Below are 25,583 nucleotides of genomic sequence, written 5' to 3' on the forward strand. Positions count from 1 at the left end.
ATAATATTTTTATATTAATGAACAAAATTTAGAAAAAAACGGCCCAAGAAAGATAAGGGAAAAACGCAACAAAAACCGTTAAAAGTAACGGAGAATTGCCCACATTTCAAAGGTTTTACAAATTTGTAAGATGGAATAAAAACAGTTGGGTTTGGCGGTAAAGTACTAATCGGAACAGTTGCTGCTCATTTTCATTCGTCTAGTCGGAGAATCTAGACAAGTAGGAGAACACGGCGCCGAATATGACAATACCGGTGGTAAAGGCGACGGCGAAGGAGATGATGGAGACGATAGAGACGATGGCGACGGAGATGGAGACGGTGACGGAGATGGAGATGGAGACGGTGAGATAGACAGCGACGACGAGGAGTGATCAAAGCTCTCTCTTAACTTCCTTTTGTTGTTCACTACAGCGATTTGCTGGTTTTTTAATCTGATCTCTCTTGCGGTCATGTAATCTCTTAGCCTTTTCACGTCTGATAATTTCACCGGCTTCACTATAAAGTCCTCTGCTCCTTCCTCTAAACACCTATTGGCCAAAATTCAAATAAACAAACTAATCAATTTTCAGTTTCCAGCTACTTTGAATTTCATTTTGATGAAGAGTGAGTTCATTGACTAAATACCGGTCAATTCGAGTCATGACGTTTTCCGATGACATGATTACCACTGGTATTTCTCGGAAAGTCGATGATTCCTGCTTAGCAACCATTAATCAAGCAACATCAACAATTTGGTTCTGCTAACAAGACAGGTTCAAAAACAGAGAAAGATGGACGAGTTTTGGTACCTTAATTTTCTTAAGCAACTCGTAACCAGTCATTCCAGGCATACAGTAGTCTGTTATAATCAGATCCACCTTCAAGCTCTGAAATAGTAATCAACGAAGAAAATCAGAGGAAGCAAATTAAATAGGAAACCAATTTTGAAAAGTCAAAATTGAGTTTATTTTGCTTACATCGAGACCAACAGAGGAGGTTTTCTCTTCATCTAATCCCAGAAATTGCAGAGCTCTTCTTCCACTATCCACTGCAGTCACTGCAAAACAGAACCGCAAATTTCTAGTTAAAATTCCATCACCAAAAACCAGAAGAGCCGAAATTCCTAGAACCGAAACGAAGAGACGGACCTTTGCAGCTGGAAATTTTGAGTAAACGTTCAATGACTTTACGATCAATGAGACTATCATCGACAGCTAAAACATGTACTTCTTGATCATCGGAAGAAGGTGAGAGATTGAACGCGTCGAGCTTATCCGACCTCCAATGCCGAGAAACGATGCCGTTTCTAGCCATAGCGAAACACAGAGGAGGTTCAGTTTGGGTTTAATTTGGTTGAAGCAGAGGCTGAAAACAAGGCCTGTTTGGGTATTGAGGTATTTTGGTTTTATACGATGAAATGCAAAAACATATAAATGAAATGTCTATCTGTCTGTGTCATTGGTGTCTCCTTGTTGTTTCCTCTCTCTCTCTCTCTCTCTCTCTCCCTCCCTCTCACTCAAAATCAAATCTTTGCTTTCTCTCTCAAAGAAATCTTGAAATCTGCTTTATTTTATTTTTATTTTTAATGTTATTAATTGAAGGCCTTAATAACGCTGAGATTCTGAAATCCACTTTGGTGCGATCTCCAAATCAAAGTGAAAGGCATACGATTACGATTGCGATGACGATAATGAAGAAAAGAAAAGCCAAAATATCGCGGGAAGACGAGATATTGATGGGTAAAGGTCTTGGGATGCGAGCGAGTGATTGGTCGGGATCGAGGAGAGGAGGGAGGCAGTTGACCGGAGGTCAATGGAGGACCGCGCCGTCAAATCCGAATAGGGAAATGACAGACACGGAACCCCAACCGACGGCATCAAAAAGACGGAGAAAGGTTTGCCCTCTTTTTATTTTTAAAATTTTTGCCGGTGGATTTATTACTGCTTAGACTATTTCAACTGTTTATAAAATTTTATAATTTGGGTGAACGAGTGATGCGTTGTTGAGCAGAGTTGGTTTGGTATAATAAAGACACGGCAGCTGTACCTCTTGCTGTTCTTGTATGCCACATGAACCCAGGGCTGGATGAAAATAATATAGGTTAAGAAACAAATTATTTTTTTTTTTAAGAAGACAGAAATATTGAATGGATGGAAAATAAAAAGGAAATCATAGCGAAATCCTATCCATTTATATTTCCTGAAGTTAAAGATAAAACCAAGAGAATATATTACGAAATTATCTATCCACCATTGATTAATTATTTGAAAAAAAAGAAAGATTAATGTTGCAATTCTAAAAATTATTCTTCATGTATTTTCACTTTATTCTCTTCCAAATAAGAAAAAAAAATTTACTTTATTTATATTTATATTCACGTGCTCTCTTTTGTAATGTTGCTTTAAGCATAAGACTATATATACAATAAAAGGATTTGATAATTTTAAGGATTAATTCATTTGAATTTATTTTTTTATCTTTTGAATTGGAGATCATATTTAATTTTTGAAGTTGTTCGTAATATTTTAATGAACATATATAACTTGTTTTTAATTAAATAAAAATTAAAAAAATAAAGGACATTTGACAAATGCGATTTCAAGGAAATGGAGTGGAAAATTGGAAGAATCGGAAGAAGTGAAAAGAGAACAAGAGAAAAAAGGATGAGTAGATTTGGGAGTCCTAAAGAAATCTTTTAGTGGGACCAAAACACCCTTTCCCATGCTTGGACTTTTTAGCTTAGTTTTCGAAATATTCAGACAATCAGACCACTCCACATCAAATCTTGGAGAGATCACTATTCTCTGGCTTCTTGTGTTGTCTTACCGATCAATTTCCCTTTCATTTTCTCTTCTCGCTATTTTATCGCACTTCCTATCCTTTTCTATATTGCGTAATAAACGAACTACTTTTGATTAGTACCGCTAATTAATCGCAAAACTAACCTCACAAGTTATCTTATAATTGTTATCACAGTCACCTCATTTGCCGTCGGATCTGACTTAAAGATTGTGATTTGACGAATATCGGATGCACATGGGACTTTTGGTTTCCGCGTAGGGAAATGTCACAGCTTTTTTACTTTTTTGTGTTCTTAAATTATTTTCCTCGTAGAACTTTCGCGCTTTTTTTACTTTTTTGTTATTCATTTAGACAAATTAAATTATTTTGATTATATAAAGTTAAAATTCCATTAACAACTAATTTTTTTTCTATTATATTTTTTTAATAAATTAAAATTAAAATAATATATAAAATCAATTATTTTTTTATTAATTAAAAGTCTAAAGGAAGCATCATAAGTTATACATGATAATAAATTTTTTTACTCAGTAAATTAATGGAAAGCGAGGTCTTACTTCTCGAATAAATAAAAAGATCAAATTTATATAAAATTAATTATTTTATTTGAAAGCTTCACTGATTAAAATTGATGTTTTTATAATAATGTTTCAATCCTCATCTTACGTTAGAATGAAAATTTTGTGAAAAAAAAAACTCACTTTTAATTTATAATTTTTTTTCTATGAAAAAATCTTGATTCTTTGATTCACATGAAAAAATATATTTTTTTAATTGTGTTGAAAATGGAATTAATCCGCATTGGATAATAAAAGACAAGGAAGATTATATCGCCATTTAAGAAATGAAGATAATAGAAAATAACAAATGAACCGTGACTGTCTTAATTAATTGTAGTTATGAATTTAACAATAAAAATAATAAAAGATTAGCCTAGGACTAAAAATTACAATAAACGAAATATCATTCTTTTATGTTTTAATCTAAAAAATAAAAGTTTAAAAATATTTTAACAAATCAACCACATATGATCTGGTTAGTGTTTTCAATAATGTGAGGAGATCCGTGTATTGTGTAGCTAATAGTGTTATTTTTATCGTTGAATATTCTAATGAATAAAAAAAAAACACATAAAATGTCTAAAATGCACTCAACATGTTGAATGCAGCCTATGGATTTTACATGCAATTTACACGAATGGGTAAAAATTGTGTTATATTTTTTGAATTATATTATGGTTAGAATTAAAATTAATGGACAGAAAAGGGTATCCACACAGAAACTTTTATCGAGTACGAAGTACAAATAGAAATTAGAAATTTGTCCCCAGCCCTTATTTTAGCTTTGTGGGTCATAATGGTGGTGCCCTATCATATTCTAATTAAGGCCAAGGCCACCCTTGCTGCTAGCAGGTAGCCTTTAGTCCTTAACCTGACCTCATCCGATCTAAGATCCTCCTGTTCTATTCTATGCAAGTTTTTTTTTTGACAATGTATTCTATGCAAGTTATTTCTCTGTCTAACCCGATTCATACGCAATAAGTTTTTCTCTTCTTTTTTATTTTATTTTATTTTCCACTTGTATTTTTTCAGCGTAATAGTAATTTTAGATTTTTCAAGAAAAAAAAAAAAGAGAAGAACTTCATCATTGTGAGATTAAATTTAAAATATTTCCAATAATTATGATTAGATGATATGCATTAGATTTTAAGGACTATAATTAATAATATATTAGCACGATTATTATCTTAATTCTTATTTTAATTGCACAAATTTAAAAATATATGAATAGTTATCTTAACTTTAAACTATCCAAGACAACATCAACACTAAATAATAAACTTTTTTAAATTAAAAGGTTATATTTCATTTTTCTACTATAAAATAAAATTAAAATGTCTCACGTTGACTTCATTTATCCATCGGGCAAAATTAAAATATTGGCTAAAGGAACCAACATTATGCCGTTGTTTAGTATAAATAAATTCTATTGTAAATGAATTTTTAATATTTATAATTAAAATTTTATTTATTTTTATTTTTAAAAATACTATTGAAATAATGATTTTAGAATCTTAAGAGAATGAATATTTATGTTATAAAAATATTTGTTGGTTATTTTTTGGAATTTATTTAGAAGTTCCACCAATTTTAATATAATTTGATTTGATTATATTGTCTCGTATGATAGCGGAACTAGGGAGTGGTTGGCCATGGCAGCCGCCCCCTAATTTTATTTTTTATTTTTTGAAATTTACCTTATAAAATATAGAAAATTTTACTTTTTATTTATAAAATAGTGATTTTTTCGATATCACTCTCTCTAAATTTTGAAAATTTTTTTTCGCCCCCTTTAATTAGTTTTTCTGATTCTGCCATTAGTCTCATATAAATTGAATTTGTAGAATCTGAATTTTTTTTTTCATTATAAGCAGAAAAATTTAGATTTATAAATGAATTTAACAAAATTTCTAAAAAATTTAGGATTAAACTAATTGAATTATAAATGATTAAGATTGTGTTTTAAAATGCTGCAAGGATTGAGTACTTTGCAGGTCCATAAACATATCAAAATTTGATTAAAAAAATTATAAAACCAACAGATATAAGTTTGAGAGTGAAAAATTATAAGCTTGATGTACGTCAAAGTAGAAAAGAAAAATCCAACGGCAGAAACACAAAAGAGATAGAAATAAAATAAGCAGAAAAAATTAGGTTTAGTCAAATAGAATCTGTAACTGGCGCATTAGGTCCCCACGAATTTTACTTTTACGTGATTATCAAAAGGAAGCATTGAGTATTATTTGTGGGGTCTATCGCTGTACATTTTTCTCAACAATCTGATAAATGATGTTGTTGATAAGATCTTCTCTCTATTTAAGTCATGGCCGACCAACTGAATTAACTATATGGATCAGATCCGATCATGCATTTTTAAGGTTCAAAGAGAACCCATCTACCCTAATGTAGGGTACAAAAAGGTAAAAACACTAATACGTACTGAATTCATCTTTCAAGAACAAATGAACAACCTTTTAAAGATTAAAAAAAAATACGTTGATTCGTGGTTTTATAATTTTAATTTTTAATGCCTTGTCAATTCTATTAAACTATTCTAAATATTTTTTCATCAATACTTATAAAAATTATCCAATGATTTTAAGTGTATTTTAATAAGGAGTGTAAATGAATCAAACTGAGCTCAAACTCATCATATTTAATAAAATTAGTTCGAGTATTACATAAATTTGAAATAAAAATTAATCTTTTCAAAATATTGTCAACGTTACGGTGGGAACATTTTTCAAACGAATTTTCTACATACACGCAGTGAGAAAATAATTTTTAAAAGTTGACATTTGACATGTGAAATGTGTCTTATATTCACACATAAAACAATATAGTCAATTTACATTTTTCCCTACAAGAAGGGAGCACTTTCAAAGGGTTTTAAGAAAGAAAAAGAAGGGGGAGAAAAGTAAATTAAGAAATGACCATGTAATAATCTTTTTCTTTTATTTTAAGAGATTTGGCATCTCCTTTTTCAAAATTGAGTCTTGATTTTGGGCATCTTTTTGTATTTCTTGTTTCTTGTACTAGCAACATCATAGGAGCTACGGATCTTTCTCCCTTTACCAAACAGGTAATCCCTCAAGAAAAAAAAAAAAAAAAGAAAAAGAAAAAGAAAAGAAGAGATACCAAATACTCATCTTTTCAAATACTAATTATACTGTCAACATAGCACCCTCTACTAATATTATGAGGATATGCTATAATAATATTTACAAGAATATATCAAATATTAGTCTAGATTAGGTGCCGCTAATGGATCACTTTGATTTGAAATTTATAGTATTAATTAACATTAAGATCATATATAGTTTAATGGATGGGGAATCAAACACTTTGTGTGCTTCTATTTACTAAATGGGTCAAACGTATAATTTATCCTTTGCTCTTTATAAAAATACTTATGATACATTTAACTTTTAAATAGACTAATTGAATACTTCAAATTATAAAATTGTATCTATTTATAGTTTGTAATACTATTAGTTTTTTTTTCGATGTCTTGTCTGATTTTAATGGTATTATTAGAGATTGTCGATTGATATTAGCTCGTAGAACCAATATCCATGTTAGATGGATTCGACTTCGGGGTAATGGTGTAGCTCATACACTTGCGAGGGCCTCTTCTATAGAAGGCGTTTCTAGAGTGTGAGATACCATCCTTGAACGCATGTTCATTTATATTCTAATGGTTAATGCAATTATATTTTTCCGTCAAAGAAAAAAGTACTTCAACTTGCAGGACGTGTTAACCACACATTAAATATATATTTTATATATAAAAAAAATGTAAAAATTATTGTTGCAGGACGATAATTTTGTCGTCCCACTAGATACCCACTGAATCCAATTTGAATGGGGTTAGTAAAATTTGATATGTTTAAAAATAATGTGGATATAAATTTTAAAAATAAAACTCGATCTGCTCAATTTATATACTCCCTTTTAAACTAAGCCTGTATTTTCTATTTGTTCTTTATTTTTTAATAAAACTTAACCAGAAAACACATCATGCATGCTCTGTAATCTGCCTAATCCAATGTGGGGCGGATGACGGAATAGGTACATATTGAATCTCGCGTGGACTTATGGGTGTCAGAAAATTTAAATTATTGTCATTTTTAGTTGTTATTAGTGCAAAAAAGAGTACAACATGACGAAAAAATATAATTCCAAAAACATGATAAATAGATTTTTCGCAAAATTTAAAATGTAAAGAGATTATTTGTGAAAAATGCATGAGTAAATTTATGCATTTAACATTCACTAAATTAATCAAAGTAGTCATTATGATGCAACCAAAAAGAATAACACAAATGATATCTTTCTAATTTACTTATTAATTAATTATCATGTTAATGATCGTGAGGTCATTGATCCCTCTTATATATTAATCTGTCAATTTCAACTATCTACTTAAACCAAACGTTAGGTTTGACTTGTGGTAAGTGGTGGAGAAAAATAATAGGAACCCCAGCATTTAGCAACATCCACTAATTTTCTAATGTATATATATATTTAGGAAATCTTATCAAACCTAATCAGGAAGCATGGTCCTTGGAGATTAGAGGAAGTTAACTTGCTTCCTTTTGCATGTCCAGTCATCCTGCGCTCCATAAAGCTGGGCTATTCAAATCCATATGAACACTCGAAAAAATTAAATTAAAGCTCACTAATTAACATGCTTAATCGCTTACTATCCAATTGCATTTTTGTATATATGCATTTATTTACTTTCATTTGGGACAATAGATATCTTCAATACCCTTTTATTTTTTTTTTTAAATTTAATATTTTCAAGTGGTGTCACTGTTAAGATTTAGATTAGGAAATCAGGTTTGACTCTTTAATGTTAAAGTATTTTTATTTGTGAGATTATGAGAAAAAAAAAAATCAAATTTAGATCTCCTAATGAAAATATCCAACCTTTTACTCTTTTTTTTTTTCACTTTTTATTTATGAGATTATTCAATATCCATTTAATATATGCAAAAGCACATTATAATATATTCAAACAAATACCTAAACATCATGTGTATATATGTGAGCTATAAACTAGCCTGTATTATTAAAATTGCCATGTGACATCCTACTCCGAGTCGAGTCTTAGCATAGAGTTGAGTAGTTGAGTTGAGTTGAGTCGAGTTGAACCAAACCCGGTTGGGGTAGAATGGGATTTTAAGTGGACTTATTTGAGTGAGAGAAAAAGATCAAGCACATGGGTGAGGATTGATTTGCATTAAAAGATCAAGCTTGGGTATTAAGTTGTAGCCTGTTTACAATTGAGGTACCATTTAGGAAGTTTTACATAAAATCCTTTGATTTTTGATAGCCCACCCGTGCATACCCATTTCACTTTCCTCATTTTCATGTTTATCTTCATCTGCTTCATTTTCTTCCTTTCCTCTTCCACCTTCCTTTCAATTTTCATGGTAGTTAAGCCTTAACTTCAATTTTTCTTCTATCCAAGTAAGTAAACCTTCTTGAAGTTCATAATTGAAACATTTGGTGTTATTATTTTAGAATTCATAAGAATTCTTATTTATAGGTGAAGGGAGTTCTAAGAGTGTAGAGAAAAGAAGCTAAAGAGGAGCTCAAGCTTTTTGGAGTAAAGGTTTGATATCTCTTGTTATTTTTCATTTTCTTTGCATGAGAATTGTGTGGTGTGTTGCTAATGAGACATATTGCTTTATGTTGAGTGGGAGGACTGGTAATGGTGAGAAAACAGGGGAAAACAGGGGAGGTATTGAATAAATGAAGTGAATATTGAGTTTATGTTGAAACAGGGCTTGCTGGAATTTCACCAGTAACTTCATCTTGATTTTGACCCCATTTAATGATGGAATTTGGAAGTGTCATAGAAGAGTTATTTGTTCCTCTATGTGTTAGCTTTACATGGGTTTTTGAATCATCCAAATTGGAGTTGTATATTGAGAGATATGACCAAAAGAGTACAGACAGTGCAGGCTGAAAGCGCGCGCGCGAATTGCATGACGAGTTCGCGTTACCTTCTCGCGCTCGCGAATTTGAACTACGCGCTCGCGACTTTCACCTGAAACTCTCTGACTCTCATTTGGCACATCTCGCGCTCGCGACTTTCAAGTGCGCGCTCGCGACTTGTGCTCGCAAACTCTCTGACTTTCATTTGGCACATCTCGCGCTCGCGACTGTGAAGTGCGCGCTGCCGTACTTGGCCCTTGGCCTGTAAGCGCTCGCGACCTTCATTGCGCGCTCGGGAATTTAGCCTGAGAACTCACTGTCTCTCATTTGGCACTTCTCGTGCTAGCGACTTTCAAGTACGCGCTCGCGACTTGTGCCCGATAACTCACTGTCTCTCATTTTGCATTCTACGCGCTCGCGACTTTGAAGTACGCGCTCGCGACTTGTGTTTTCATGCACTTTTGGACTTCTTTTTCAATGCAATTGTATTCCTTTGCTTCACGTATGTGCCTCCAATCATTTTAACATCAAATACAACATTTGAACATGTATCAAAACAACATGCAAGCATGCAAATGATGTGAAATCAAGTATACATTATGAATTATGAAGTTATGAACTATTAATATGATGTTGTGTTATATTATTAACATATCAACATTATGCTCCATTGAGGTTAGGTAGAAACCATGTAGATAAGGCTATGTCGCGACATAGGATAGCAGATCTGGACCTCATACAGTTTGGTACTCCGGCTACAGGCTGTTGAGTGGATATGATTATATATGGGCCATAGCAGCCAAGCATACAGTATTCATCCAGTTTCATACAGTTTTTCTTATCACTTCGGTTTCACTATAACCTTATGGAGCCATACAGATATCTTGACATAACATTTCATGTATTATAAACAATACAAAAGATAATTAAGGTATCATGAAAGTATCATGATGTGTGTGCTTATTTGTGTTTGCATGGTTCTTTCTATACATGTATGTGCTTATTTGTTTTTTTTTATCTGTTGAGATATCCACTGAGCTTTATTGCTCAGCGAGTTACCTGTTTAACTCGCAGGTTTTGAGTTTGGACCGTAGAGAGTCGGCTTACAACTGCTGCAGTTCATCTGTAGAAGACTCAGTCTTCAGGGTAGCTACTCATTTTAATATGTATCTTTGTCTACCCTTTTTATGGCATGTACAGGGTACTCAGTTGGGCCCATTTCATTTTGACATTAGTATCATGTTTTGTAAATATAAATTACATTATTTTTGTAAATAGTATCAGCAAGCTATTATATTCAGCATACATTATGACTTCAGCATGTCAGACCATACAGTCAACCAGTTTGTAACGTCTCGGTCCGGTTCATTCGGGTTTACGGGTGGACCAGGAAGGGGTGTTACATGCCATAATTTAATAAAGTATGTATAATATCTTTATTAAATATGTTTATATTTAGGTTCATTTTGGTTTAACTGTTTATACTTGCGGACAATTGATAATCGATAATAAAATTTAGTTACAGTTGCTATTAAAATGATAACCGACAATTAAGAATATAATTATCTTTTATAAATGATGAATGATGAATAATGTATATATATATATATATATATATATATATTTATTTATTTATTTATTTATTTTAAAAGTGAATATATCATTTTTTTATTCTAGTTGATAATTAATTCATATCCAATATAATTTGAACAATAACATTATAATAATTTTTTAATTATGATCTAACATAGTAATAAATAATATAAATAATTTAATAAAATATATGCATCTAAATTAAAAATATAAAAATAAAAATCCATTTTTTTGAAACTAGAAAATAAATAAAAATCCATTGATTATATTATGTATGGCATTTTTCAAGGCTGTTATCGCAATGGGCTGGGACATGTGCTAGTGGGCCTAAATCAGTACTTTAAATGGTTTTTGATATGGGCTTTCACTCTTACGCCGTACGGACTTTACCTGATTTCCTGAAACGAGGAAACTGCGAGAGGAGAGGAGAGAACTGGAAAGCCACCAAGCCAAAATGGAGTGTGCCGGTAAGGGACGCGGAACTCGGTGCGTTGGCCCGCCTACAAGACGCTGTGGTAGCTGTGGTGCTGTTGCATATTGCTCCATCTCTCACCAGGTATCCCAATTTTGCTCTAAGATTCTGGCGAAGCAACTTTCAGTAGCGCTATAGTAAGGAAATCCTTCTATGACTACTTGGATTGCTTTTTGGGTGCTAGATTTCGCATTGGAGTGACCATAAAGAAGAGTGTGAAAGGCTAGAGCAACAAATGAATCGTACAGATGATTTGTATGATTTCCCTTTCACTTTCACTCAAGAAGCTACACTTGAGGTAATTACTATAGCTCTTTCTTTTTATCACTTAATATTAGTTAATTGTTAATGAACTTTGTTTTCTTCATAGGTTTTTGAAAAGCGGGAGAGTAGGTGTTCGTTTTTGAGCAAAAGAGGCATTCATCGATTGGGGATGTGGATGTGCGAATGCCATTGTTGGGTATCATCTGTTTCTTTTGATTGCTTAAGGTTTGTCGTTTTTTAATGTTCACCCTTTAAAATTTCTGATACAATTGGTGTTTATTAATGGATTCTGGAGTGTTATTGTACGCACGGAAAACCTCTGAACAAAAATACTCTATTTTGGTAGTTCTACTAACTCTCCGTGCTTGCTGTTGTAACATATTTTAGCCGTCAGAAAAGATGTTAATAAAACTGCTTGCAATTTATTTTGCACTTCTAATTCTGGCTATGTATTTCTGTTGTTTACAGGTCAGAGGATGAAGGATGGAATCTCTCCAGTCATCTATGCCCATGTCGTGGTATTGTATCATGCGAGTAGCTTTCTCTATTTTTATTTTTATTCTTATTTTTTTTTTCTTGTTTTCTGTATTAGTTCAGTGGCTGTACAATTCATTATGTACTATGCAGCGCCTGCAGCTCCAATGCCGAAACATTTAAGTAGCTGGATGGATTACTATGAGTGGAGATGCATCCCACTACATTCACCAGTTGCTTTTCTTCTTCATTGGGTATGACTTTAGGTTATTTCTGTAACCAGTTGAAAGTTGGGATTTGATTGATTATGAACGTTCTACCAATATTAGATCTAAATTTTCTTTGAAAAGACTACTTTGGTTATTCTTAAACAGAAACATTAGGAGTGTTTATTTTGCAGAAGCCCAATCAGTTACTATTCTTCTCATTTACTGATCTCTCTACTCATACAATGCTCAAGTCATATGCTGCATCTAATAAGATAATTTTGAAGTGTATTCTAAAGTTTCTGGATGGACTTTAACTAGTGACTTCAGTTGGTATTTAACTTACAAATGATGTGAGTTTAAATCTTTTCTGCCTATTTGGCCAAGACATGAATGCACATTTACTCGATGCATGAGAAAATATAATTACTGGATTTAATTCAAATAAACCTTACTGATCTTTGTTCAGACTATGAAGCACAACCTCCACTAATTGCTGTAACTGCATCCCATTATAAGCACACATGTCACTGATCATATATTTTTTTCTATCAGCCACTTACAATTTACCATGCTGCCCAAGTTTCTTCTGCAAGAAGCTTGAATGTTGAAAGCTGTAATGAATTATGCATACACTATCTTGGTAAGTGTTGCAGTATGAAAGTCAGACGACTCTTTTGAATTTTTATTTGGTGTTGTGATTTTGTACTTTTGATCTGGATGTAGATCATCTCATATTCTTTATTTGCTTCTATCTGAAAATTTTATTCAAATAACCTTCTATTGTCCTGTTTCCTTAGGAAGTTGTAGTGATGTTATTTTGAACTCTGGCTAGTTGGAGTCTGACTTTATTTTACTGTAATGGACAAGTTTAAGTTGGAAATCTGCATCTTTTGGACTTAGGACCAAAATGTGTCTGATATTGATTATGTGGTATCTTAAGATGCGAACATATGCTTTACCAATATGGTATTTCTTTTGGTTGCCTTCCTGCAAAAGTCCAACTCCCAATTTCTTCACATTGCAAATTTCAGAATATATACGGTTTTTGCCAGTACGTTTTCAAGCAATTGTGGTATACTTCCATGGTCAATGAAATATTAATGTCATTATCTTAATTTTTAATAATATTTAATGATGGCAATAGAGGGAAAAATCACTTAGATTTTCCAAAAATGATAATTTTATTTACTAATATGATTAGGTAAAGATATTGAATCTTTATTTCAAAACTCTATACCTATACAAGATTCATAAATTCCTTTCATCTTGTGATTTCCATTTGGAAGAGCCTTCTGATAGTCTATTATTTGTACTAAACATAATCATCCTGGAGCCCTTACAATTAGAGGTTTGGTGCTACCGGGCTAGTGCCTTCTAATATCATTATAAACATGGAGAATATGTAGATGTGCCTTTTTTATTTTCCAGTATGTTAGTTAGAATAACACATTTTTAGGTTCTCTATATTTAAATTTTATTTATTTTTATCTTAAAAGGGCCAGAAAAGGAGCTTCTACAGCTAGCTGCCTTTGGAGAGTTGCATGCACTTTTCCCTGGCATGAAGGTGCATATAGAACTGATTGGACCTGCAATTCCAAAAGAAAGGTTAGTGGTGTGCTTGATCAAATTTTTGCGCATTTAATTTTGGTTATTAACTGTATAATGGGAGGATGGCTTTGGTGTAATGGTAAAGTTACTCCACTTGTGATCCAGAGTTCACGGTTTGAGTCATGGAAATAGGCTCTCTGTAAAAGCCGGGGAAGGCTGCATACATCAACCCTCCTTAAAGTCTACTAATATGGGATGTTTCGTGCACTGGGTCACCCTTTTCTTAATTGCATAATGAATGTCAATGATTTCAGTGCTTTGGCAGTTTTTCTGGATTCTAATCCGGTTTGAGGATTTTTCTTATAATTTTTTTGGAGCTTATTCATGTTTCATTATTCTATATGGACAGGGATGGTCAGAAGATTGGTATTCGCAGTTATGCTCATTGCTTGGAAACAGATTGCATTTGCAGGTCCTCAATGCAAACTATGGACAGTAGTTCAATTACTGATAAACCATCAAAAGTGACTCTACAATTTCGGAGAGGATTTTACCATGAACGTTACAGGGATTTAGTGGAGGTGTTCTTTTCTCTAAACTTCTTGGAGTCTGAAAATACTATTGTTCATATGCTTATAATCACATATTCTTCTTTTCTTGGAGTTCCTTTATGTTAAGTGTTTTTCATCTGGGAATCTATTTTCTTTATTTGATTTTTCATATCATAGTTTATAGTGACTTGTTTTCTGCACAGGATTCATTTCCTCACTTGGTCGTTGCCCCAAATGCTGGCATCGCTGCTTACCCGAGTTGGTTACCTACTGTTGTATGTCTTTGATATATTGAGCATCACTCTCTCTCACTCCTCTCTCTAGTTTCTATGTAGTTTTGTTTAAGCAAGTTTAGTGAGGAACCTGTTAATTTCTACCTTGTTTCTGTAAATTACTTTATTTATATTAAGTTTTCATTCTACCCCCTTTATTTTGATTGCTGGATGGGCATATCAGGAGCTGATAAATAAGAAAGGTGTCCCAGCAGTATTTTCTGATTATTGTGAGGAAGCTTGTCATCTAGCAGCTTGCTGCATAACCAGTGTAACTGGTCGTCCTCTCACCCTTCCGGTGTGTATTCAGATTGCTGCTTCCTTTTTTCAACGATCTCCTGTAATCATTCACTTATAAGCTGCTGCAAGATTTGATCACAGCTGAAGTCAATTGATGTCTTTGCCTTGTAGGTTCAAATAAATCCTTTCAGACAGCCGGTGGTGGTAGAAGAAAGCACTCTGCTTCTCCCCTGCTATTCAAATTGCTTTCTGTTTGGGATGTAAAGTGGCCAGCTTAACAGGATAAGAATTGCTTTATTTCTTGTTATGAATTAAAGGCCATGGCTGTATAATCAGACCAGATAACGTGGATTCATTCAGGAATTTTTTTTTTTTTCCAGTGGCTGCTTCAAGCACATTGCTTGAATCGGCAACAGTAGGACACTGGCAATCGGGAAATGTTTAGCACTGGAGCAAGTTAGCATTCTCCAGCGGGGGATCATGAAGGCTTGGTAAACATCTCTGAGTGTGTCCTTGTATGCTATGGATTACAGTTGCAGCTGTTGATTGTGGGTTTCATGCAATTCAAGCAAGATTAAGAAGGCTTTCTACCAGGGTAATTTACATTATCAACAGTGCTTTCTGTTCTGTCCAAGCAATTCATATTAGTAGGCTTTCAGATGTGTCTGGTGAGTTTGGAGAGAGATGGTTTGCGAAGCAGTTTCCAAGGAAATCAAAATGCAAGTTTATGACATTACCTCCTTTTTGAGTAACTATGCAACAGCAGCCAAGTGTTTTGCAGCCAGAGCTGTTAGTTGAGCAACAATATGTAGAATTTTATCTTTAAAGCTTTGACGTCAATTGCAGTACACCCTTTATATGGATGAGCTGGAAGATGGAAGGAAGTAGACAGTTGAACCTTGCAAAATAGGTATGTGGAGGGGGTGAGCTTGGCTCGAGCATTCAATTCCTATATTTGGTGCTGTAATGGAAGTGAAAATGCAAAGAAATGGTAGGCTAAAGATCCACATGGAGGTTAAAACTGAATCTTCCATGGCTGCTTTGATTAAACTGAATCTTGTTTTTGCAGTGTTGAGTTGAGAGGGAAGAGAAAAACAAGAAAAGTCAAGTCAAATGAGGAATATCCAAATATGTGGTTTAGTGATATAAAACGGGGAAAATAGGTTCTAAAGATCTTTCTTCATTAATATGGAGGTGGAAATTGGGTTGAGCGTGCAGTGACCCATTGGAGTATTCACCTTCTAGTCGGCAGTTTGTATTTTTCAGGATTATGTACTTGTTTCACACTTGGACATACCAATTAATTCTTTAGTTTATATACATTTCGTAAAAATTTTGAGAAAGGTGATCAATTGCACAAATTATTTTACATTTGTGTATATATATACATATGTATTGTTCCTTCAGATTCTAGAAATATGCATTGTAATCTAATATTGATTAGTAACATTTTACAATTTTGAATAGAGTTTGGAAAAATGGTAAAATGCATGTAGCATCTAGCGAGTAGGAAATGCGTGAAGCCCTTTTAATTTTATTAGTAAAATTATTTTATTAATTTCAATCCAATTCAGCCTACATATATGGTTTTTAGTAATATTAATAATTTTAAATTTAGTTAAATTATAATTCAATATTGATTTATTTCGAGTTAACTGTTATCATTTGATCCTCCCGTTCTCTTTTTATCAAGGAGGAGTGATTTTATGGAAGGAAAGAAAATATGAGTGTAAAATAATAAGAAAAGACAACTTTCCATTATTTGGAATATAGGTGTAAAATTTTGGAGGAAGGAAAAATTGAAGATACTTCTGATACTCTGCTAATCCAAATGTTTAATTAGTAAATAAATCTCTGTTACTTGTAATATGTTCCTTTTTAAGCCTGTACATTTAAATATACTTTACTTTACTCTGTATAAAGAAAAGAAATTTATTTTAATTTTCACATTAGTCCCCACAAAACAAAGAACACCCGCAGTTGCTTGTGTATCTGTTAACTTGCCACGTGGTCTCCTCATCCCCGTCAGCGACGGAACTCTTCATCGTCAACCGCCGAAAAAGGGGTCAATTTTGGATAATCCAAAGCTGCCCCTCTCCTCCTTTCCCAATCAACCCGCATGGGCTAAGACCCAAAATCGCCTTTTGTTTGTTCGCGGTTCTCTCCCTCTGCAACTCAATCTTCCTTTCTTCTATAGAGCTGCACCGATTGAGAACCAACCCAATCCAATCCAATCCAATCCAAGCCATGTCTAAATCATCTCAAACGACACTGCATTTGGTGTTGGTATTGTTTTGCTTTCTAGGATTAGGGTCTGGTTCAATTTATGGTGAAGCTTTGAAGGTACCTTTTAGGGTTAAAGATTTGCTTCCCGTATTGCCACGTGAGATATCATGGCCAGTGCTGAACAATCTCCATAATCCCGTTGATTTGTTGCCGTATTTTGTTGGATCGGTGACCCCTCAAAATGGCTCTATTCAGTGGAAAGGTGCTTGCTTTTACGAGAACGAGGCCCGTATCGACTTCACCGAAGGTGATCGAAATCAATCTGGCTTGGGAGGCGGTGTTCTCCATGTCAAGGTGCTGCTTTTGTTGATACTGTAATTGCTTTGTGAACTAGTGGACATTGGATTTTGGAATAGTTGCTAGTTGATAGCTTCAGCCTAATTGCTTTTGTTAACTAATTTTTTGTCTGTCGTATTATCCATGCATTTAGGTGCCTTCAGTGTTAGCTTGATGCTTTTTATGTGAATAGTTCTTTCCCCTTGTTTGTAGTTGGACATTAGAGAAAAAGAGTAGAAAAGGATAAATAGTACTTTGGTTTTATGTTTGTTCAAGTTATTGGCACAGTAGATTTATAATTTAAATTTTAGATTGTATTGTCATTTAAAATTGATATTTTCTTGGCAGATGTTAGTGCATGTTGTTGATTGATCAACAGTGCCTCCTAGTTAATTAGCAACTATTGTAATTCTTTTTCCTTCAACAGACATCTGCAGCGCACAGCTGGACCTGTATGGATTTGTATGTTTTTGCAACACCATATAGAATTACGTGGGATTACTACTTTTCTGCACGAGAGCATACTTTGAAGTTTGAGTCATGGGAAGAACAAGCGGAGATGGAATATGTATGCTTTTGTTCTGTCTTGTTTGTTTGAAGCTTGTGTTTAAGAACTTCAATGGATAAAGGTTTTGTTTCTCACTGACTATTGAGCAGGTGAAGCAACATGGTGTTTCTGTATTTCTCATGCCATCAGGAATGCTGGGGACCTTGCTTTCTTTAATAGATGTTTTGCCTTTGTTCTCTAACACTGGATGGGGTCAGAATGCTAACTTAGCTTTCCTAGAGAAGCACATGGGTGCCAAATTTGAGAAACGCCCTGAACCCTGGCGTTCAACCATTGATCCTGATGATGTTCAGTCTGGTGATTTTTTGGCTGTGTCAAAGATCCGTGGTCGGTGGGGTGGATTTGAGACATTGGAGAAATGGGTAACTGGTGCATTTGCAGGTCATACAGCAGTTTGCTTGAAAGATGAAATGGGGAATCTTTGGGTTGGTGAATCTGGACATGAGAATGAAAAGGTATGTGTTTCACAATGTTATATTGCAGAAAGATCTGTATGCATTATATATTTGTCATCTTGAAAGTTGAAACTTCACATGCGCCAACCAGATGTCTTCTCAAGTTCCTTTTAGTATTCAGTGCTTGTTGTATGATTCTGGTTTTGCGGTGTTTCTTCTCATTCCACGTGGTTGTGTGGTTACAGGAATATTATGTTTCAAAAGTGTATAAAATATTTTCCTATTGAAATAAGAAGTGGTAAGAAAATCTGTTTGGAAAATCTACTTTAATTTCTTTATTTTTTTTGAAGTGGTGTATGTTTTTGTAATTTTACTACTCTTAGATACACATAAAAACAATGGTTTATTGATGCTCCATTGCCATATGATGTTCCTAGTATTGATTTAATGTTTTATCCTAAAAGAAATGTTTGAAGTCAAGGTGCTGCATTACTTTGTTAACTTGCCTGAAGGAGCATGTGTATTTAAGGGTACCCGATCCGATCCAATTATTACAGATTTGGGTAGTTATAAACAAATTTAAAATGGATATGGATAGTAAAAATTATTAAATGCGATAGATTCGGATAGAATACGGATTTCAGTTAACGGGTATCCGTTACCTGCTACCCGTTAGATTAAACGGGTAGCCTTGTGGGTACCCACGGATACCCTACCCGTTTATCCATAATAATAATATATTTATTATATAAATGTTGGTTTAGAGATTTGAACCTTTGATCTTTTTTAAAAAAAAGAATAATATTTACAGCTAAACCATATTAGTATATTTGTTAATTTAAAGGATATAAGTCTATACATACATATTAATTAACTAGAATTCGCGAATTTTTATTAATTATAATTTCTTGTTTTATCTTTTTAGGATAGTATTTTCTTAATTGATTTCTGAAAGAATATATTTTGCTTTTAATACTTTTTGCTTTTAATACTAAGTAATACAATTTATCAATATATTACAATAGATCAATTTTCTATTTTAACATTTCAATAAAAATATATATAGATATAGTGATTAAATCCATTTAAAAATTAAATAATATGTGGTTGTTTCTTGGAAGAACTTAAACTTCCTTTTTCATTTTTACTTAAAATTATGCAAGTTTTAATAGTTTTACTTAAGATTTTACGAGTGTTGTTTAAGATTTTGACGTTAATGCTTACTGGTTTTAGTTTTAAAAAAAAAAAATTAGTGGTTTGAATCTTTAATTTAAATGATGTTTAAATGGATTCGGGTTTGGGTTATTAAAATTTTGCGGGTACCCTAACCGGTTTAAACGGATTTGAAACAAATATGGATAATAAAATAATTAACGGATTCGGATATGGATAATTAAACAGATATTTAAACGGGTTTTTAACGAATATGGTTAGTATAATTTTAAACGGATACAAATATGGATAGTTTAAAATTCGCGGATATCCGCCCCGCTTCCATCCCTAGGTACAGCCTTCTCAATGACCTGTATGCTTCAGATCCATACTTAGTTTATTAGATATGTTGATACCCATTATAGTCATACAGCCATAAAAGGCTGGAATTTATGAAATTTTCTGGGCGAGATTTATTATCTGAAATTACAGGTAATTGTGAGAGATTATGGACTTGCATCCCATGAGTGGGAGTGAAGTCATTCTCATGTGTTGCTCTGAACACAAAGAAAAAAATGTATTCCTTGTCTTTGGAGTTCTCAATTGGAAAAGAGGGCAGGCCTAATTGTCAAGTACGGTGGCCTGCAAAGATTGAAGTTGTAGAAATATGGTGTTGCACAGATTATTTTTTCTTTCCTCTCAATTTGTTTTACTGCATTGGGTAGATATGGCATGGAGTTGTTTGTTCAGGAAAAGGACATTATACTGAGAGGAAGTCATCCTTTTTCATTGCTCTTTCCTCTTGAAAAAGTGGTTCTTTTTACAGCATTTTCTGATGCGAATTTGCAGGGTGAAGAGGTTATAGCTGTAATCCCATGGGATGAGTGGTGGGAATTGTCTCTAAAGGACGGTTCTAATCCACAAATAGCTTTGCTTCCTTTACATCCAGATGTGCGTGCCAAGTTCAACTCAACTGCAGCTTGGGAGTATGCTCGGAGCATGTCAGGCAAGCCATATGGTTATCACAACATGATATTTAGTTGGATTGACACAATAGCAGACAACTATCCGCCACCTCTTGATGCTCACTTGGTATTTAATCTCCTCATAAGAATTTCATAGTTATTGTATGTATGTCGATGTTCATTTATAAAACGCTATATCTTTAGCATGATTATTACTTATATACGCCTTTTGTGTAGAAAAGAAAAACATCATTTGGATTTTATATGGATTCTTCTAAACTTACTTAACTGGGTGAATCTGATTTCAGGTCATTTCTGTCATGTCTATGTGGACTCGGGTGCAGCCTGCTTATGCTGCAAATATGTGGAATGAAGCCTTAAATAAACGGCTTGGGACTGAGGTATGTCTTAGTTTACTTTCTTTTTCTTAATCTATGTTTGAGCTAACCATTAAAACTGGTATATTATGCAAAGATGAGAAAGATTAGTCTTATTCAGAAATTAGTTTTGATATTGCCACCAATAATATGTTCACAAGTAAATGAATGAAAATAGTTAATCTAGTCATGAGAGATTGAAATATGGTCTATAGAATTGCTTGCAGATCCATATATTTTAATCAGGAGTTATGCTCTAATTCTGATGAATTTTTAAACTTTCTTGCAATATTTTCTTAAAAAATAAAACTCTGAAATAAAAATAGTTCTACACGTTTGCCCACAATCTTCTAGGACTGAAATGAGTTTGATTGCTGTCTGTATTTGCTGAAAGCATCTGTGCAGAATTGCTGATTTTCCCTCCTTTTTGTCTTGGGCTTTTCTGGTACTGGACTGGAGTCTGGAAGAGTATGGGTAAATTTTGTCTTCAAATTGGTACCAACTAAAAATGGTTAAGCATTTAAACTTGTATTTATTTGTTATTTGAATGTAATTGCAAAAGAAAACCCATATTTATTTATATGCTTATGCACTGCTTGGACAAATATATGTTAAAGAATTGATGGATTGTTTAGTATATTGTGAATGGCCAGAATCATGCTTTATGATGCTGTGGTTATTTGTTCCTCAAGCGGTTTAACTGTTGAGCTGTTCAACTGAGATCATTCTTTCATCTGCTTTTTCTTTTAGGATCTGGACTTGTATGGAATTCTAGCTGAGATTGAAAAGCGTGGCATAGCCTTCGATGAATTGCTTACTGCGCCAGAACAAGATGAATGGATTTATAGTGATGGGAAATCAACAACATGTGTTGCCTTTATCCTTGCAATGTATAAGGAGGCTGGAGTCTTTGGTCCCATTTCTAGCTCCATTCAAGTTACTGAATTTACTGTAAGTTACAAATGCTTTACTTGTTCATACTTATTTAAATTGGCACAGCACCCTTTTAAACACTTGTTTGGATGTAGTATAACATGACGTTTAACCATTGGCAGATTCGTGATGCTTACATGCTTAAAATTTTCGAAAATAACCAAACACGCCTACCTGGTTGGTGCAATAATGACAATGGCCGGCTCCCATTCTGCCAAATTCTTGGCGAGTACTGGATGGAATTGCCAGAATATAACACTGTAGAGCCATATGCCAACATGAACGAAAACTGCCCGTCCTTACCTCCCAGTTATGATAGGCCTGGTCGATGTTGATTTGAATTCAACCAATTTGCTAACACTGAAATGCTGACCATCAAGTTTGTAATTTCTCAGTTTCTAAGCTGTACGGATATCATTCTAGAACATGCACTGCATATTCTCTTCCCAACTCTCGTCTGGAAATGCTCAATGATGTATATAAATTTTATTCAGTGGAGACGTTATGTTTGCAGTCACATATTTTATATTGGTTTAAGAAATCTATGGCATGTGCATTAGCTAGTCCTCTTTAATGGGATGCAGGAATGACTTTTTTTTTTTTTTTTTATTCTATTTATGAGAATAGCACAATTTTCCTTTGATTTTCAATAGAAATATGGACTGCAAGAATGTAATAAAGCCAGCTGTGTCTTTTGACATGAATCTAATTTAAGCTTTATGGGAAATTAAAATTGAAAACTGAAAACAATTAAGCTAAGCGTGACACAGAAAATCCAATCCCTAGTAGCTTGTGCTAAGAATTTATTTTCAAATCAGATTTTACCATCCCAAAGCTCTTCTATTGTTCTGAAAGGTCCCTCATCTGAGATGCAATCTTCTCCGCGACATCCTCTATTCCGTGTAATCTGACTGACCTTCTTAGATTCTTCTTCACTCAATTCCAAGTTGAACTTGTTGAGATTCTGTTTCATCCTCTCGCTGAAACTTTTCTCCAAAACACAGATTCCCTATTCCAAGTTGAACTTGTTGAGATTCTGTTTCATCCTCTCGCTGAAACTTTTCACCAAAACACAGATCCCTTGCTCGTATGCCCATCTAAGGCATACTTTTCACCAAATCACAGATTCCCTGCTCGTATGCACATCTAAGGCATAACTGAAAATTTTGTGAAATGCATTGGTTGCAGCCATTCTAGGTTTCTTGCAAGGATTGGAGTACACTACAAATTCAGGATTTACAATTTTATTTTTGAAACTTGGCCCTTGTTGTATTTCAGCTTTCCATTTTAAATTTATTGAATAAATGAGGTCTATTAATTAAATTAAATAAGAATTGCATACAAATTATTCAAATTCCTATCCTACGGGCCAATTAGAATACAATATTATAGTTTAACGAGTAACAACAAGCAATTGAAAGAAATGTCAAAAAAAAAAAAAAAACAAGCAATTGAAAGAAATAACAAGAAGCAAAGAGTACCTGAGCAACAGTTACTCCTTTGGCCTTTGCAATCTTGTTGAGCACTTCATTCTCCATAACTCTGTTGCTACCCCAAATGGTTCCTCCGGCTCCTACAGCTGCATAAGCAGTCAACGTGATTCCGTTGCCCTTACAGAACTCCATTAACTTTTGTTGCCATAGTGGGTTTATCTCTACCTTTTCACCATCCCAACAGCTTTCCCACTTACCAAGAAAAGAAAATATTCACTTGAAAAGAAAAAAAGCAAAGACACTTGCTTAACAGCAGGAGGGATCTCTGCTATAGCGAGAATATCTGAAAGCTTCTTACAGGAGAAATTGCTTACGCCAATTGATTTGGTAAACCCCAGTTTTTGACACTCCTCCATTGCTGTCCATACCCCTTTAAAATCCATAGGCAAAAAATCTTCTCTCTGTACTGGAAACTCATAGATCCCCGGTTTACAACTTACAGGCAAATGAATGAGATAAAGATCAATATAATCCAATTGAAGAGCCCTGCACAGCAATAAAACAATGGATTCATATCACAGGCTTAAATTTGAATGGGTTATAATATTTAGAGTTCAAGATTGCTGCTTTATTTAGAGTTCAAGATTGAATGGGTTATTTTATTTACCAGAGACTTTTTTGAAGGGCAGTAAGAAACAGATGACTATGAGCATCACTGGACCAAAGCTTTGATGTGATAAAGAGTTCCTTTCTTGATTTAATTAGGCCAATAGACAGTGCTTCAGCTATGGCTTGACCAAGTGGCTCTTCTGTTTGGTAAAGTGAGGCTGTATCAAAATGTCTGTAACCAATCTTAATTGCTTCAAGAATTGCTTCTTTGGTTTCTTTCGATGGCACTCGCGGGAAAGTTGCTGTGCCCATTCCCAGCAGTTTCATTCTCGGGCTGCTAGAGCTAAGAAGCACCTCTGGGATAGTGATTCTTGAATTGATGTCCATCTTTTTCTTTCGCAGCAGAAAGTTTTGGGTTCTTTTTTCTTCTTTAGTCTTTGAAATGAGTGACATTATTAATTAGATGTTGGCGATCTGAAAGCAATGAAACAACGAAAAGAAAAAAAAAAGAGAAAGTTGCACTGAAACATCAGTGGCTTAAAGAGCAAAAGAAAAGGGAAAATAATAATTGGATTCCTAAGTTTTAGCATAATTAACATTTGAAAATCTCAATTTTTAAAAATTAATTTTGAGATTCTTAAATTTTAATTCCGTCAATAGATATATTTTTCCTATCAAAATACCCACTTTTAACCGTTAAATTGATATATAAATACGAAATGCCTTCATATGTGCTTGGTGGTTCTTCTTTCTCTCCTCGTTTCTTGTAATCCAATTAAAAATTTTAGCAAATTAAATTTAAGTTAAAAAGGAACTGCGAGACATCATTTACCAATCTCACCAATAATCAAGCAAAATTTATAAAATTGTTTGTATAAGAGAAATAGAATCTAATGTAAATCCGAAACTCTGCATCTCAACCACCAATACATTTGCCTTCTCTACAAAACCATTTTGAGCGAAGCCAAAAATTAATGCTCCTTAAGAAACCACACTCTTACATTTCAACTACTTAAAAGACAAGTGAAGCAAGCTCCAATTGCCCATCCTTAGCATGCATATCCATGGCTAGTATGAAGGAGGACATCATCCATGCCTATTCCTCACCTAATCATATACCCATGTACTGAGAGATTCAATCTTGAATCTCCAATAGAACTATAAACCTGATTAACTCTACAATCGCATCTCATCTCTTTTGATCCCTGCCTTTTGCATTCTCCTATAAATATAAATTCGTGTATTCACCAATCAATATATTGTGAATGTGGAAAGCTTTAAACACATTAAAAGAGGTTGAGGTGACAGAGCCGATGAAAAGTGAAGCAACCGCAAAAGTTTTAAATAATAATAAACTAGAATTGCTGCAACCTTTTCGAATCGATGACAGAATTCAAATGAGTTGGTAATGCTCGCCGAGAATGAAGAGGGCTAGGGTTATAAAAGGTAGGTGGAGCTGGCTGCACTTAGGTGTTTTTTGAAATTTAATTCTTTTCTTTCTCATTTAACTAATTTAAATGGCTAAGACTAATGAAAAAAATATGTAATTTTGGAAGGGATGACCTATTTCTTCGCAGAATTAAAATTTAGAGATTTCAAAATTAGTTTTTGAAAACTAAAGCCCTTCAGTATTAATTGAGCCAAACTGAAAAAGAAAAGAATTATTTCTAATTA

The 25,583-nt window shown here is 33.7% G+C and overlaps 4 protein-coding genes and 1 long non-coding RNA gene across 15 annotated transcripts; 3 read left to right on the top strand and 2 right to left on the bottom strand.

Annotated features, from left to right (window-relative positions):
- Positions 1-53: 53 nt before the first annotated feature.
- ARR4 (response regulator 4) lies at positions 54-1,548 on the bottom strand. Its single transcript, XM_012236629.4, has 5 exons — positions 1,130-1,548; positions 959-1,038; positions 791-868; positions 627-697; positions 54-529 (listed from the first exon to the last, which is right to left on the bottom strand). Exons 1-5 carry the CDS (start codon positions 1,293-1,295, stop codon positions 166-168), a joined length of 759 nt encoding a protein of 252 aa, XP_012092019.1. The 5' UTR covers positions 1,296-1,548; the 3' UTR covers positions 54-165.
- LOC110011035 (uncharacterized) lies at positions 1,237-2,044 on the top strand. Its single transcript, XR_002286111.2, has 2 exons — positions 1,237-1,375; positions 1,583-2,044. It is a non-coding gene; the product is annotated as an uncharacterized LOC110011035 (long non-coding RNA).
- Positions 2,045-11,265: 9,221 nt separating this feature from the next.
- On the top strand, positions 11,266-16,258 carry LOC105649826 (zinc ion binding protein). Of its 9 annotated transcripts, XR_005178345.2 has the most exons (14): positions 11,266-11,441; positions 11,542-11,655; positions 11,728-11,846; positions 12,090-12,139; positions 12,219-12,349; positions 12,857-12,944; positions 13,801-13,909; positions 14,262-14,433; positions 14,607-14,678; positions 14,860-14,973; positions 15,087-15,175; positions 15,296-15,510; positions 15,762-15,825; positions 15,985-16,258. XR_005178345.2 is itself a non-coding variant. In XM_037639681.2 (12 exons), exons 1-12 carry the CDS (start codon positions 11,340-11,342, stop codon positions 15,318-15,320), a joined length of 1,185 nt encoding a protein of 394 aa, XP_037495609.1. In that variant the 5' UTR covers positions 11,266-11,339; the 3' UTR covers positions 15,321-16,258. The 9 variants fall into 9 exon arrangements, 5 of the variants coding, with proteins under 5 accessions (XP_037495609.1, XP_012092020.1, XP_089578024.1 ...); XR_005178342.2 differs by having other exon boundaries at positions 15,296-15,906; XR_005178344.2 differs by having other exon boundaries at positions 15,296-15,825.
- A 615-nt stretch (positions 16,259-16,873) lies between these two features.
- Positions 16,874-22,384, top strand: LOC105649827 (zinc finger MYND domain protein). Its single transcript, XM_012236633.4, has 7 exons — positions 16,874-17,495; positions 17,905-18,045; positions 18,135-18,500; positions 20,442-20,684; positions 20,866-20,958; positions 21,685-21,885; positions 21,990-22,384. The coding sequence occupies exons 1-7, from the start codon at positions 17,163-17,165 to the stop codon at positions 22,200-22,202; spliced, it is 1,590 nt and encodes a 529-aa protein (XP_012092023.1). The 5' UTR covers positions 16,874-17,162; the 3' UTR covers positions 22,203-22,384.
- On the bottom strand, positions 21,990-24,408 carry LOC105650198 ((1S)-1,7-diacetoxy-luvungin A aldo-keto reductase). 3 transcript variants are annotated; one of them, XM_089721581.1, is made up of 5 exons: positions 23,968-24,408; positions 23,603-23,846; positions 23,349-23,525; positions 22,972-23,024; positions 21,990-22,853 (listed from the first exon to the last, which is right to left on the bottom strand). In XM_089721581.1, exons 1-5 carry the CDS (start codon positions 24,360-24,362, stop codon positions 22,682-22,684), a joined length of 1,041 nt encoding a protein of 346 aa, XP_089577707.1. In that variant the 5' UTR covers positions 24,363-24,408; the 3' UTR covers positions 21,990-22,681. The 3 variants fall into 3 exon arrangements, with proteins under 3 accessions (XP_089577707.1, XP_089577706.1, XP_020541232.1); XM_089721580.1 differs by lacking the exon at positions 22,972-23,024 and having other exon boundaries at positions 21,990-22,876; positions 23,349-23,552; positions 23,675-23,846; positions 23,968-24,407; XM_020685573.3 differs by having other exon boundaries at positions 22,844-23,088; positions 23,349-23,552; positions 23,675-23,846; positions 23,968-24,407.
- Positions 24,409-25,583: the final 1,175 nt, after the last annotated feature.

The sequence above is a fragment of the Jatropha curcas genome, chromosome 5, assembly GCF_041381405.1.
Source record: "Jatropha curcas cultivar XTBG-Jc1 chromosome 5, XTBG_Jcur_1.0, whole genome shotgun sequence".
Lineage (NCBI taxonomy): Eukaryota > Viridiplantae > Streptophyta > Magnoliopsida > Malpighiales > Euphorbiaceae > Jatropha > Jatropha curcas.